General features: G+C 37.9%; 2 protein-coding genes across 17 annotated transcripts in view; both read left to right on the forward strand.

Annotated features, from left to right (window-relative positions):
- The window catches only part of eif5 (eukaryotic translation initiation factor 5), a 9,164-nt gene extending 4,368 nt beyond the window's left edge, over nucleotides 1-4,796 (forward strand). For both annotated transcript variants that reach the window (XM_015387817.1, XM_015387818.1), the window contains exons 5-12: nucleotides 572-744; nucleotides 899-1,010; nucleotides 1,120-1,250; nucleotides 2,072-2,233; nucleotides 2,321-2,482; nucleotides 3,532-3,696; nucleotides 3,848-3,991; nucleotides 4,370-4,796. In XM_015387817.1, coding sequence (XP_015243303.1) covers nucleotides 572-744; nucleotides 899-1,010; nucleotides 1,120-1,250; nucleotides 2,072-2,233; nucleotides 2,321-2,482; nucleotides 3,532-3,696; nucleotides 3,848-3,991; nucleotides 4,370-4,468 — 1,148 coding nt within the window. In that variant the 3' untranslated portion in view covers nucleotides 4,469-4,796. The remainder of the gene's footprint in view (nucleotides 1-571; nucleotides 745-898; nucleotides 1,011-1,119; nucleotides 1,251-2,071; nucleotides 2,234-2,320; nucleotides 2,483-3,531; nucleotides 3,697-3,847; nucleotides 3,992-4,369) is intronic.
- A 5,272-nt stretch (nucleotides 4,797-10,068) lies between these two features.
- mark3 (MAP/microtubule affinity-regulating kinase 3) overlaps nucleotides 10,069-14,438 on the forward strand; it is a 65,044-nt gene continuing 60,674 nt past the window's right edge. For all 15 annotated transcript variants that reach the window (XR_001481603.1, XR_001481600.1, XR_001481602.1 and 12 more), the window contains exon 1: nucleotides 10,069-10,683. Coding sequence is in view for 11 of the 15 variants with exons in the window: in XM_015387775.1 (XP_015243261.1) it covers nucleotides 10,630-10,683 (54 nt within the window). In the remaining 4 variants the exon portion in view is untranslated. The remainder of the gene's footprint in view (nucleotides 10,684-14,438) is intronic.

Raw genomic sequence — 14,438 nt, forward strand, 5'->3', positions numbered from 1 at the left:
TTAATACAGCATTTAAAATCACTAAGCCCACAGGTCTAAATTTTAAATTAAATGGAGAAATTAATCTAGTTTTGAGTTGGTTTAAGTGAAATTTGGGAAAAATATAAATTATCCCAAGTAATTGTCACTTAAACCAAATGTCAGAAGTAAACTTAACAATGTTAACAGCAATTTTCTGAGAAACTGTACTGTGATCATTATATAAATATTAAAGTTTATTCTTAAACAAAGTTAAGGATAGTCTTTTCACAATGTTTGCTGGGTTAGATTTGGTCTCACTTTCATTTCCAGGTATATTTTTTTTTGTCAGATTAACTGACAGGGGATGTGGATCTTGGTGAATTCCATCAGAAAGCTCAAGAAGAGTTTAGAGGACATGATAATGATGATAGAGTACTGCGTAAAATAGGGTTTAAGCTCATTCAATATCGTCTCAATATTAAGTAAAATATTGCAAAAACATCTGTTTCAGTAGAGTAACTGGTTAGAATTAAACAAATGTATATATTTAGCTGTTTATAATGGGAATAATTCAAATAACTCCTATTTCACTGGCCTTGTCTCTCTGCAGATCCGACCAAGTTTTTTGGTTGTGAACTCGGTGCTCAGACCCAGTTTGATACCAAAAACGATCGTTACATCGTCAACGGATCCCATGAGGCGAACAAGTTGCAGGATATGCTTGATGGGTTCATCAGAAAATTTGTGCTGTGTCCCGAGTGTGACAACCCTGAAACTGACCTGGTAGGTGACTTCCTAATACTTTAAAGAGCATTTAGAGGGCCGTCAAATGGAAAGCTGGGAATTAGTTCAAATTTAAGAACAGTCGAAGCACTGTATGCACAAGTATGTCCCAATTATATCCCGTTACGTGATCATCTTTTTGTCATCTTTACAGCATGTCAATCCTAAGAAACAAACAATCGGGAACTCCTGTAAGGCCTGTGGATACCGCGGCATGCTAGACACCAGACACAAACTCTGCACGTTCATTCTCAAAAACCCACCTGGTAAGCTGTTCACATTTAGCTCACAGGATGAACAGTTAGAAGGAAATCCTTGTCTTAAACCTGTTCCCTGTTTTATTTTGATTTTTTTTTTTCCTCCTCCCAACTACAGAGAGCAATGATAGCGGTTCTGCATCTGTTAAGAAAGAGAAAGAAAAGAAGAACCGCAAGAAGGACAAGGAAAATGGCTCTGGCAGCGGCGAGGCTGGAAACCAGGACAACATCGACGCCCCTGAGGCTGTGGTGCGTTTGCTGTCCTCAACATGACCGTTTTAGAAGATGAATAAATCAAAAACCGAAGATCATGTTAGAAATGAAGAAACATACAAGTGAAGGTTTAGAAGCTTTGCAGTGTAATAGCGATGCAATGACTATATTTGGAAAAATGAAATGGAATTCTTCAATTCTCCAGTGTCCCACAGTTTTGTAATATTCACAAAAAATTAACTTTTGCAACAGAAAAAAAAACACATTTTATTTATTTAAAATGACATAAAAAAAAAAGGCAAAAGCTGATGAAGTCAAAGTTCTAACTGATATGGACAATTCGTATTTATCTTTACGGGAGCAGTGAAAATTGTGTAGCCTGAAACGGTCTGTGATGACCCTTGAGTTCACCTGGGGTTTAGCAGGCTTTCCTGAAGGACCTCTCCAGTTCTGAAATCCCCTGTTCAGTCAGCCCTGATTTGTGTTTGTTGGCATGGTTAGCGCCTCACCTTCATCCCCTCTGTTGGGAAGGGATCTGATACCTTTTATGACGGATGAGATGACCCACCTGTACCATCTCCCTTTGCAACATCCTGCCACTCTTTACTTTAGGCTTGTGCAGAACATTTGGCCGCTTAAGTGGAAAGCAGAGCTAACGGATAATAACTCTGGTGTAAAGGTCGAAGCGCTACTTGCAAGATCTTTGAACACAAATGCTGTAAATAAAAATAAAACTTTGGTCAGAAGCCAACTTGATAACATTTTTCAGCAGCAATACCATAGTTCGAGCATTCCTCTGGGATGCTGATCTCGTTTATTATCAATCATTTTTTGCTTTTCTTTCGTTTTGTACCCAGGATAGAGACGATGACGACGAGGACTGGGCAGAGGAGACGACTGAGGAGGCACAGAGGCGTCGAATGGAAGAGATTAGTGACCATGCCAAGAATCTCACACTCAGTGAGGACCTGGAGAAACCTCTGGAGGAGAGGGTCAACTTGTTCTACAGCTTTGTGAAAGTAAGACCACTCTGACTATAGATTTTAGCTGGATTAATAAAAAATGCCTTTTATTGGCAGCAGTTCATGTTTTATTTTTTATAATAGCAAAAGAAGGAGAGTGGAACCATTGATGGTGCCGATAAAGAAATCTTGGCAGAGGCAGAGCGTCTGGATGTAAAGGCCATGGGGCCGCTCATCCTCAGTGAGCTCCTCTTCAACGAGAACATCCGTGACCAGATCAAGAAGTACAAGCGCCACTTCCTGAGGGTATGTTGTTGTTAAAACTCTCATGAAACATTAGTCCTAATATGAAAAATGATAAAACCCACGAGACCCCACATCTGACAATGAAAATAATGGATAGAACATCTTTGGTGTAAAGCCACACTGCAAACACAACGGACCTAAAAACGGCCTGAAATCAGCACGATTATTTTTCTATGTGATTCAGACATTGTTGTTGAAGCTCTGCTTTAACACGGTTTACCAGGAGCAGTTTAAACGACTCCACCTCACTTGTTAGATGAGGCAGAGTCGTAGCTTCTCTGCTTCTGGACTTTCTTTCTTTTTCTGTTTGAAGATCTGGTGGCTCCGTCTGTAATGTTGGTTCAAATTTAGTTACTCAAAGATGAGGTCAGTTCTTTAGGTTATTCTGAGTCTAGTGTAAGGCTGTATTAATAATAATTGAACTTTATTGATCTCACGTTGGAGAAATTTAACTCTGCATTTAACCCATCCCCTTGAAGATCCGTATGAGGTTAAGGGTCTTGCTCAGAGAGCCAGAGTGAACTCAGAAACTCAGGATTGCAAGCTCTATGCTCTAACCACCAGGCCACCACTCCCAATCGGCAGCTTTTTTAATTCAGAGATCTTTAACTGTTCATTAGTAATTATCCCAAAAGGTTTATCAATGGAGCAGCAAGAATGGATGAAGGGAAGGTAAATTAAAGGACTTAATCTGAACACAGTGGAAATGCTGAGGAGTTGAATATATCCCTGTGAGGACCTGTGCAATGGCTTTTACTGTTACCTTGGGGTTTTGAAAAGTTTCAGAATGTGCTTCCACCTAGTGGTTATCAATGGTACTCATTGAAGGCACTCTGTTTTCTGTACTCCTGGAGTAAAATGAACTTCTTCCTAGGCAGGTGATTAAAAATGTCAGACTGTGCATCACAATCAGTCACAGGAATTCGATATTTTAAGCTGTTAAAAAAAAAATTCGTGGTCATGTTGGATTTAAAAATAGATATTTACTTTGTTTTTGAGCATTAATTTTTATAAATCTTTTTTTTTGTTGGTCATTTAATTTCCTTCAGTTCTGTCACAACAACAAGAAAGCTCAGAAGTATCTTCTGGGAGGCTTTGAGTGTGTCGTGAAGCTCCACCAGGTTCAGCTGTTGCCACGCGTCGCCATCATCCTCAAAGACTTGTATGATGCTGACCTGCTGGAAGAGGATGTCATCTTTGCCTGGGCTGAAAGGGTTAGTATGATGAGTCCTTACTGTTTCTACTCCTGTCAATGAAGGCTGTAGGAAATAGGCCTGTGCGCCTCAGAGAGGTGGAACTATGGTTGTGCTTTAATCCTTTTCTTGTATGGGATATTTCTGACCCGCTTTTGTTTAAAAATTTAAGGTTTCCAAGAAGTACGTCTCCAAGGAACTTGCCAAAGAGATCCACGCCAAGGCTGCTCCTTTTGTCAAATGGCTGAAGGAGGCAGAGGAAGAGAGCGAGGGCAGTGAAGAGGAGGATGAAGAGGAAGACGATGAAAACGTTGAAGTATGGCTTAGCTTTCTTTTGACAAAACCTCAACACTCCAAGCTGCCACTTGATTAAGTTATTTTTTTTTGGATGGGGGGGGGGGGCTACATGTGATGTTTAAAGGTGATTGTTTCCAGTTTTTATGCAGGTCCACAGAAATCCATTCAAGTAAAGTTTGGTAATTGAAAAGCCTCCCGGTCATTTTACCCTTTGGCTGTTTTTCATGTTTTAGTTGATTGTGTACTGGATGATGGTGTCCAGTACTGGATATTTATGCCAGTAGAAAGGGAGTATTACATGGATACTAAATGTGGGTGCAGACAGTGAATTGATGCATAGTGTGTTGAAAGTGGTTTAGACAGTGTGGTAAAAAGTTTTGGTGTTTTCTTCCAACAGGTGGTGTATTCACAATCTGCCCGAGAGCTCAAAGTGGAGACCGTGAAACCAGAGACGCCAGAGAAAGAAGAGGACGACATTGACATTGATGCAATCTAAGACTCGGATGCTGCTGCTTTTCCTCTTGTGTTGTGGCTTCGATTAACAGCCCTGTAAAACCTATAGAGCTCAGCTTTTCCCTTATTGATTCCTTTTCCCTCCCCGCCCTCTGCAAACCCCTTTGGCTTAATGGCATGATATAGTAAAGTGCTTCACCTGCTACACAACAACTCTGTAATTCTGCAATGTGTTGAGTTCATTAAATGAAGTCGATTGGGGGATTTTAATCAAGGGGGTGTTATGGGATCTTTTTCACTGCACTTTTTCTTTCTTTGTTTGGAGTTCCCTGTATTTTTGCAGTCAATAAAGAATGTTTTGCTATCCATCATGCTGGACTGATCAGTGGGTATAGTGTTGAAAATGACTTCTGTTGTGATGATGCTTCAAAGGAAATCCTAACATGTGTATGGACTGGGAAGTTTGGGATTATTCCTGAATGTTTTCGATAAAAAATGGTTTGAACTTAAATAGCAATGAGGAACTATTGAAAGTCGCTTAATTTTTAATTCTACATTCAGAGAAGGTAATGAGAGCCATTAAGAAGCTGGATTACTGAATGCATTATACGTGTCATTTCAATGGTTTTGATTTTCTACATGATAGCAAAGCTGCTACCGTCAGTCACTGGTAGATCAGCTCTAGAAATGGCTCCACATTGCATGTTTTTAAAAGTGATTTTTTTTTTGTTAAATGTTTGAAAATAACACCTGTATTTTGGTCATTGCACAAATTGAGAACATTTCTAGGGAGGAAACAAATGGCCAAGTCTAGTTTTGTGTGATTTTAATTTATATTCTATAAATGCTTTTATAACTAATGAAAACTCAGCATGAAACGTTATAGAGTGGCTTGTAGCTCTAGGGAGTCCTACAGTAAAGGAATCAAATCAACAGTACAACTAAACCTCAGACAAAAATGTATAAAACAAAAGGCCCCTCCTTCCCAATGCTGGGAGTGAAGAGCAGCGCATGCGTTTTCCTTTGAAGCAAACAACCATTTCCTGCTGGCTGGTGTCAGTCCTCGGTACTTTGTAGTCCTGTGGGACCGGGGTCAGTCAGTTTCCGCTCGTTCAGCTAAACATGCTCAGGAGGCGTTCAAGTGCCGTCGGATAAAAGACTGACGAAACCAACCCCAGCAGTAAAATCTAATGATGAATATAGGATGTAGGGATTTGCATCTTGGATTTCTATTTCTTTTATATTTAAAACTAAGTAGATCCTATTTACCCTGTAATCTGCATTAAAAAAAAAAAAACTGCTATGATATAAATCAATACTTTTGATATCTTTTAAAACGTTTTTAGAGCGATTTAAAAGATTGTCTCCTTGAACTCCAGTCGACTTCGGCAGATGGCCGCTCACACTGAGCCTCGTTCTGCTGGAGGTTTCCTCCTTGTTAAAAGGGAGTTTTTCCTCTCCACTGTCGCTACAAGCATGCTTAGTGTTTTGGATTGCATTCAAGTCAATGAGTCGATGCAATCAACTGGTTTTCCTTCGAAAACTTTGAATCAATTTGACTGGATGATCTGTTGGAATTGTAAAATGCCTTGAGATGACAAGTGTAAGTTGGCACTATAGAAATAAACTAAACTGAATTATATAAATTGAAGTTCCTCCATATTAAATAGTTTTAGGATAAGATATTTGTTTATCCTCAATTAAATGACATCACTAGAGACACGCCTTTAATTTATCCTGCTTCTTAAACTAATGAATGCAGCATTATTTGGTTGATCAGGTTTATCTTATCTCCACATTAGTTATTATATAAATACTAAAATGTTTAGGCTCATTAGCTTCACTGTTTACATGGTGAATTGACCAATCAGCTCTCTCTGTTTCTTACCTTCATAAGACTCGCTTTGGCTCACTGCAGGTCAATCTCAGTATTATTTTCTAATTAAAGAGCTTTCTTAGGCCTCAGGTGCTTTGTGAATAACTTCAATCTCACCAAGGTTAAACTTTTTTATATTGAGGTTTTTATTTGATTCAGAATAAGTAGAGAAAGAAAAATTAAAAAAATACAACAAAAACAAAAAATGTAAAAACAAAATAGAAAACAGCGAGGTCAGCGCATTTCAAATAAAGAGCATAACATTTTCAATTCAGTTTATTTCTATAGCGCCAATTCACAACACGCCAGATCATACAGTCAAATTGATTCAAAGTTTTCTATCTAAGGAAAATAAGTTGATTCCATCGACTCCGACTCTTCAGCAATCCCTCACACTAAGCATGCTTGTAGCGAAGGTTGAGAGGAAAAACTCCCTTTTAACAGGAAGAAACCTCCAGCAGAACCAGGCTCAGTGTAAGTGACCATCAAGTTTGTTCTAAGATATTCTTTTAATTTGGCAAAAATTTGTTAATATGAAACAATTTCCAACATTAATTCCAACCAGCTTTTAACATTCCGAGCGGATTGGGATTCGTCTATCTGAGGATTACTGCAGCAGCTGTGACACCCCCACCTGTATCACCTTACTTTGGTGTTTTAGTTTCTCAGCCATCACTGTTTGGTTCCCCATAGTCTGGGTGACATGAGTATCTCCTCACCTATTCACTTTCCACTGTGATATATTACTGTTTTCCACAATGGTAAAATGTATTTGCACCTCCAGACTGCATGTAGAAAGATTCCTGATTCTGTTTTGCATTTCACCATTGGTTCAATTTTAACAAACAAAACTTGGAATTTATCAGATTTTTCCTAAGGTGGTAGTTACATTTATGTAAGTATCATTTTAAACAAAAAGATACTTTTAGGGGTTTTCTGAAATGTACATTTACTTAAATTATATTTTCATGAAGCATCAATACTCTTAAGTAAACAAGTTTTTGCTGCTCTACACACTTATTAACTTAACTGAGTAAAGAAAAAACACATTTAATGTTTTACTAAAATTAGTATCCTTTTCTTACACAATCATTCTAGTTTTAAAGTTACTTTTATCTTCTGATACTTTTATAACATGGACGTGAAGGTAATATACAGTAAAATGTGTACATTTTAACTGAAAGTTTTTCCTCTTTTCTATCATAAATAAGTATTTACAATGTAAAAATAATTTTATAGTTTTTAATTTAATGAATGAATTCAGATAATTAAAATATTTTCTATTTATTGCTCTTAATTGTATCAATTACTTTATTTTTAGTCCTTAAAACAAAATAAACTGCACTTAACTTAATATTCTCTCTGATTGCACCCTTTTAAACAGTTAATCAGCTGTCAGTACTTTAGGGTTTTTTTTTTTTTTGTTTTTTTTTAACCAAGGAAAGTTTAGAAGGAAAATGAAAGGAAAATACCAAATATTTTTTTTTTTATGTGAACTCTTCTATTATCATCTGATGAGGTAACAACATTGGAGAAAATGACATAAAGAAGCTGTAGTTATTAGAAGTAGTTATTTTATATTAATAGAGGTGGCCAATATTAGCACTGATAGCAAACATAATTCAACTGAGTTTTCGAGTTCAAATCAATTCAGTTTATTTATATAGCGCCAATTCACAACACATGTCGTCTCAATGTACTTTACAGTTCACAGGTCATCCAGTCAAACTGATTCAAAGTTTTCTATCTAAGGAAAGCCAGTTGATTGCATCGACTCATTGACTCGAAGGCAATCCCTCACACTAATCATGCCTGTTGCGACAGTGGAGAGGAAAAACTCCCTTTGAACAGGAAGAAACCTCCGGCAGAACCAGGCTCAGTGTGAACGGCCATCTGCCGAGGCCCACTGGGGTTCAAGGAGACAGATACAAAAGGTAACTGTAAGAGGCGCCTCCGTCCAGGAAACACACAGCCAGGCTGAAGAGAGCACATCCAGCCAGTCACAGTCAGAGAAACAGGACTACACTGAAAAACAGGCAGATCTCGAACATCTATAAACAGAGGTGTTGATGGCAGCAGCACAGCTGATATTTCTCACAGCCAAACTGAACTGAACAGTTTCTTAGTTTATATTAAAAATGTTGCCATTGTTGATCAGGATATTTTACTTTTAAAATGGAAGAGTAGAAAATTATTGGACAGGATATTGATAGCAGGGAGCTGCCGCTGTCCTTCCGACAGGGTCATCATTCAGACTGTTCAGTGTACATCTATCTGTGTGCTTTGTCTCATCGACAAACATGATGGGTTCAAACTGCAAAGAGCAAATAGGTCTGCAGAGAGGATAACTGGGACTGAAATCCCATTCATCTGTGACATGTCTAGTCCCACTGTAAGAGCATTGCACATCTCTGCTGACCCCACACATGCTGCTCAGAGACCTCTCAAACTCTTATCCTCAGGGAGGCGCTACAGAGGCCGCAATCCCCCCAACACCCTCTGTTGAACTCCATGAACTGCTTACACCAGGGTAATCACATTCTCAACATTTAAAGCATATTGCACCATCACAATTGGCCTTTCTCATTTTTTAAAGCACAATTGTATATTAATCATGTACAATCATGCTTTAAAGTTTGAACTGTCAATTATGATTTGAGCAGTCTACGATCAAAGTTAATTTCCTGGTTTGGGTTTACTAAAGTTAAACATTTTGGTTGATTCTTATACTCATGCTCCATTCCATTTACCTAACTTTGATTTGGAATAGTGCAATCATTGATTTATCAGAGCTTGGACATAGAAATAATCAGTTAATACTCTGTGGTAGGCAGTGAAAAACCTAGAGATTTGCTGTTTATTCCTTTCCTTTATTAATCCAGAACTTATGGAACCGGCATTAAATATGGTGTCACTTCCTTTTTGCAGTCAGCTCCATCAAAGAGTATAATTTCACATCAATTTAGCTATTTGACAAACAGATCCCACTGCAGGTCAGTTGGATTGGTTAGTTATCAGTGTGCTATCACCATCAAATAATGAATATTTTAACTTTTGCTCTAATGAAGATGGTTAAAAATGTATACCAGTTATAAAGCACCTATTTTCTAAACATGAATTTTGACCATTGTTTTTTTTTGTGAATGAATGCTACATTTTAAATGTGAGATAAACTTATATAATAATAAATAAGCTGTCAGAACAAAAGCAAAAATTAAATGTAAAAATGAACTGTATCATATTTCTTTCTTTCTTTCTTTCTTTCTTTCTTTCTTTCTTTCTTTCTTTCTTTCTTTCTTTCTTTCTTTCTTTCTTTCTTCTATAAAATTGATGTCACTTACTTTAACTTCAGTGTGCTACATAGACCAACATGTCATAGGCCTAGTTAAATTTGTTTCACTATTTTGTTTTGTAAATTTTTATTGTGTTACAATAAAAAGAAGGCTGTAAAAATAAAGCTTCTTGCACTCTTCCTAAGTGACATCATAGATGGCAAGTGATCAGACTTTTTTGATTGTATGGTTTTTGTGTTTTACTTTATATGGTTGCAGCAATCTCCCCAAGTGACAGGTGAGAACATTTCAGAAACAAATCTATTAAATGTGGGTTTATAAATAACTTATCCGCTTTTTTTTTATGATTATGTACATTTCATAGTGAAGGCAACACAGGATATAATCTTTTATCATAATCAAATCTTAGATTTGCTGATATCCCAGAAATCGAGATGTCCGTGAACGCATCTTAATCCAGCCCAGCCGCTGAGTAGCCATTTTGGTCCCACCTAAAGCAGACAGACCCGCTTCACTTTGGCCGCTGGAGATGGAAGAAACCGAGCATAAGGAAAGCGTTTCGGTCATCCAGACCCTTTAAAATCGACTGCCAAACAACCGTCGAAACCACTTGAGGCCATGTCGTTTTTGTAAAGCGAGGCATTTTTATTTTTATTTTTTGTTGGGATGAAAAAAAAAGACTGGTGATTTTTGGAAGTGACGTCCGACATCTCCTTCATGATAGTTTAGTTAGCTTCACTGACTGAAGCCCGAACGGAAAAACGGGCTGCAATTTACTTGTCGAGTTGAACAAAGGTTACAGTAGGATCATGTTTAATCTGTGGATTTAACACTAAATACAAGTGTTTTATTTTACGTCGCGGAATATCTCAGGCTGTAACACGTCCGGTCTGGGGGTGAAAATTGTCACGATCCATGCTGAGCCTGTTTTTCCTCAGAGACCTGAACAGCAAAGCAATAAGAACCTTTTTTTCTTGGGTTTGGATTCAGGACGGAGGGTGTTTTTGACCTCGCTGGTCAGGGAAGACCGAATAAATGATGTCAACAAAAACTCCTTTACCAACGGTCAACGAGAAGGTGACGGAAAGTGTAAGTAGAATGGCTTTTTAATCAGGATGTTTCTTGTTATTTCTCACATTTGCCAATAAATGACTCCATCGTTTTTGTTGTTTGAATACGCTATAGAAAATAAACCCACTGTGCGAATTATAATTTCATTGGAAACCGTAAACAAGTATAAGTTCTTCGTCAAATCAGCTCCTATAGATGTGTTTTATTTAGTCCAAGCTTCATGTTATTCATGCCTCCGAATAATTAGTCTTTTTTTGTTGCAAGAGTCCACTCGGGATATTTAGGCCTGAACACGAACAAAACTAAACTACTTTGCCTGCTGATTCTGGCAGGCAACAGTAGTTTCTGTATCAGGTGGCCATTGGCTGGCGGACCTGTCACTCAAAAGTTCCATCCAATCAGCTTCCAGATAGAGCCCCCTTTACCCCACCCCTTCGTGACTGTTTGAATCCCCCTGTGAGAAACAAACCTGTCAAGCTGGCTTTGATGAAACCAACATTTGTGCTTCCGGAAAGTAGTTTCAAAATTAAAGTAAAGCAGTTGAAATAGTTTCAAGTATAGTTATTTAATTCGTTTGATAGAGGATGGTATATTAAATTTATTAACTGACATCTCTATGAATTATTTAATCCATCCAGAATCATCTTGCTTGAAGAATGTGTCATGCTTTACATAAAAAAAAAAAATTCTTATTCAATTTTTTTTTTTTACAAATATTGTGTTGGCCTTTTAACTTGGAGGGAAATTATGGACATGACATTTTCTATATGAGAAGTCTTTTATATATTTGTATTCAACACCTTGTACTCTGGCACCTTTAAACAAAGCAGTTTATCCATTACTCTTTAGTTGTCAAATATTTAATGCATGTGATTCACCCAGGAGTAATTTTATCATGGGTGTAAACCCAGCTAATTTATGATTTTTTCAGAGCAACATGAACATTAGAATGAACACATGAGAATCATCGAATAAATGCCCAAATTGAACTGTTCAACTTGAACTTATTCTGTTTTACATGCTCTTTCAAGCACTTTCACAGTAAAAAAGACCAAATCTATACTATATTTTTACACATTTTCTAACTTTTTTTGAACCAGCACTTGATTTTAAGTCAGTTCCTTTGAGGCATTGCAGAGTTCTTAAATGATACTGCCACCTGTGGCCAAACCATCAAACTGCACCACCCTTCTGCTTGTTCTCGTATTTCGTGCTCATACTTAACAAGTTTTTTTTTTGCTTTTACTTTTTTAACCTTACGTGGCTTTGCTATTGGTGTCTGATTTGAACTGGATGCCGATTATCCTAAAAAAATCAGCGCCAAACAGCGCGGGAACTTCCGCCCCAAAAATAAATTCAGGAAAATAAAGATAAAGCCTATAGATACATCAGTGCCGAATTAATGAAGTGTCAGTCAGATAAAAAAGGCCACTTTAAAGATATTTAACAGTAAAAAAAAATATATAATATCTATTTAAATTTACCAAATACAGAAAGCATTTTCTGAACCATTTTTTTTTTTATCTGGCTCAAACAAATATGCAAGGGTTATGATCCACTTTGCTTTACACATCCTGCTCCACAGAAAATCCACCTTTTTTTTGTTTGAAATATTAGATGGTGACAATTTATAGTGCTGGTTTAAAAAAAAAAAAAAGAATAATACAGTCCTTTACAAAATACTTAAAAAAAAAAAGAAAAAAAAAAAAGGAAACAAAGATTTTTAATTGTATTTTTTTGGCCCTTGAGTACTTTTGATTTGACTGTTTTGGCCAAAAGAAGGAGAAATTTGTACATCTATGGCTGTCATGGTCGGGTGTAAACTTAGGCTACGTTCAGCAGCCTGAAGTGACCTAAATCCGATTTTTAACCATATGCAACTTGGATCTGATCTTTTCATGACGGTCTGAACAACACAGATCCGATTTTTTATTATTTTTTTTCCCCCAATGCGTTTTTACCAACCTGTGTCAGAACGGCCAGGTCGCATTAATCCGACCTGAACGCCATTGATACCCGACAAAGGTCACTATTTTGCATCTTGCTATGTAGAAGCGGCAAGAAAAACAACAAACATGACACATGATAATGCTGAGAGCAGTATTTATGTTTAACCATAATAAAAAGAGGGAGTTTTTAAGGTTGGGAAAGATCACTAGATTCGCCCCAGCACTACCATCCATGTTTACTTCCGTAAGCACAGAGCACGCTGGCCTGTGACATCATTACGTCCTCTACTGCGCATGCAGGACACTTGGGTTGTATGAATACAGTTCACATTTTAACAAAAAAATCGGAATTGAGCATAAAGGCCTGCAGTGTGAACGTAGCCATAGAGGCTGGGATAGGACAGTATGAATCAGAGAAGCATCCAACAGGCCCACGGTAACTAAAGAGGAGATTCACCATTAAGGTGGAACGATCTGTAGATGTTTGAACTATTATTTACAAATCTGGCCGTATGTAGAGGTGGTGGGTGGAAAGCCATTAGAAGACCCATTTGCAAGAAGCCATGTGCAGTGCACCAGAAATGTGAAATTAAAAATGTTTTGGTCAGAGAAGACCAAAACTGGCCTATTATGGGGTAGGAGCATGCAAAATATAGCACTGTTGGTTAAACGTTTAACTGTCAGTAAACCTAATTTACCATCACTCTGTCCATGGGGTGTCCTGGGATGGAGAAGCTTCCATTGCTCCCACTCGGTTCCTCAGATCAGCTGACCTGCTGCTCCTGCAGGTACCGAGGTCCAAACGGAAGCTCAGAGGAAACGGAGCTTTTTCCACTTGCTGCTCCAAAATTTGTGGAATGAGCTCCCCCTCCTCATTAGACAATCATCTTTACTGTCTCTTTTTAAAACATGTCTTAAAACCTATTTTTATTCCTTGGCTTTTAACACAGCATGACTCTCTCTGGTTTTGCGTTTGTTTGTTTAATTATTTTCATATGGTTTTATTTTGTTATAGTTGTTTTCTTCCTTTAAACTTCTGTGTTGTTTTTATGTAATTTGAACTTTACCTGACACGTACAGCCTTTTCTAGCAGCTGTGGTTGTTTGAAACGGCTTTATAAATAAAGTTGAGGTGATTATATGATGATGGGCAGAGCTAACTACGGAGCAGCACGATCTGTTCGAACCTCCAAAAATCTGAATTGCTGCAGAGCTTGACTTTCTAACAGAAACGCCTAACATAGAGCATCGAAGCATTTTCATGTCCTAACGCCCCAGTTGGAGGTAGGCTAATGTTTAATGTAAGCATCATCTGTTTGGCTGAGAAACAAAGAGGGATGATAGTTGGGCCTGTTCTTCAGTGTTTGGTCCCGTTTCTCTCCTAGGCATAGCTGTGGCTCAAGTTTTACTGTGACTACCTGGATGTGCTCTCTTTCATTCTTATTAATTTGAAAAAATTCGGAGCACATCAGCTTCACTGTTTCCTTCCTAGACAGAGCCTCCTAAAGAGATGGCTTAATCTTCCCTTTTCTAATATAGAATGCATTCATAGATCAGTACTACTATGTTCCTGTGATACATCTGTTTCTGTCACCGCCTCAGTCGGCAGAAAACCGCTCACCCTGAGCCTGGTTCTCTTCCTTTTAAGAGGTTTTTCTCTCTAATGTCCCTGCATGCATGCGTATTGTGAGGGATTGCTAAAGAATCACAATGCATGCATATATCTACGGTCTCTACACGCTCCCAGAGGAGGAGAGAAACCTGCACCAATTATTGGATGCAATCAGCTGGATTTCCCTTAGATGGAAAACCTTCAGTCTGTCTG

This window comes from Cyprinodon variegatus, unplaced genomic scaffold (assembly GCF_000732505.1).
Source record: "Cyprinodon variegatus isolate N-32 unplaced genomic scaffold, C_variegatus-1.0 Scaffold403, whole genome shotgun sequence".
In the NCBI taxonomy this organism is placed as follows: domain Eukaryota; kingdom Metazoa; phylum Chordata; class Actinopteri; order Cyprinodontiformes; family Cyprinodontidae; genus Cyprinodon; species Cyprinodon variegatus.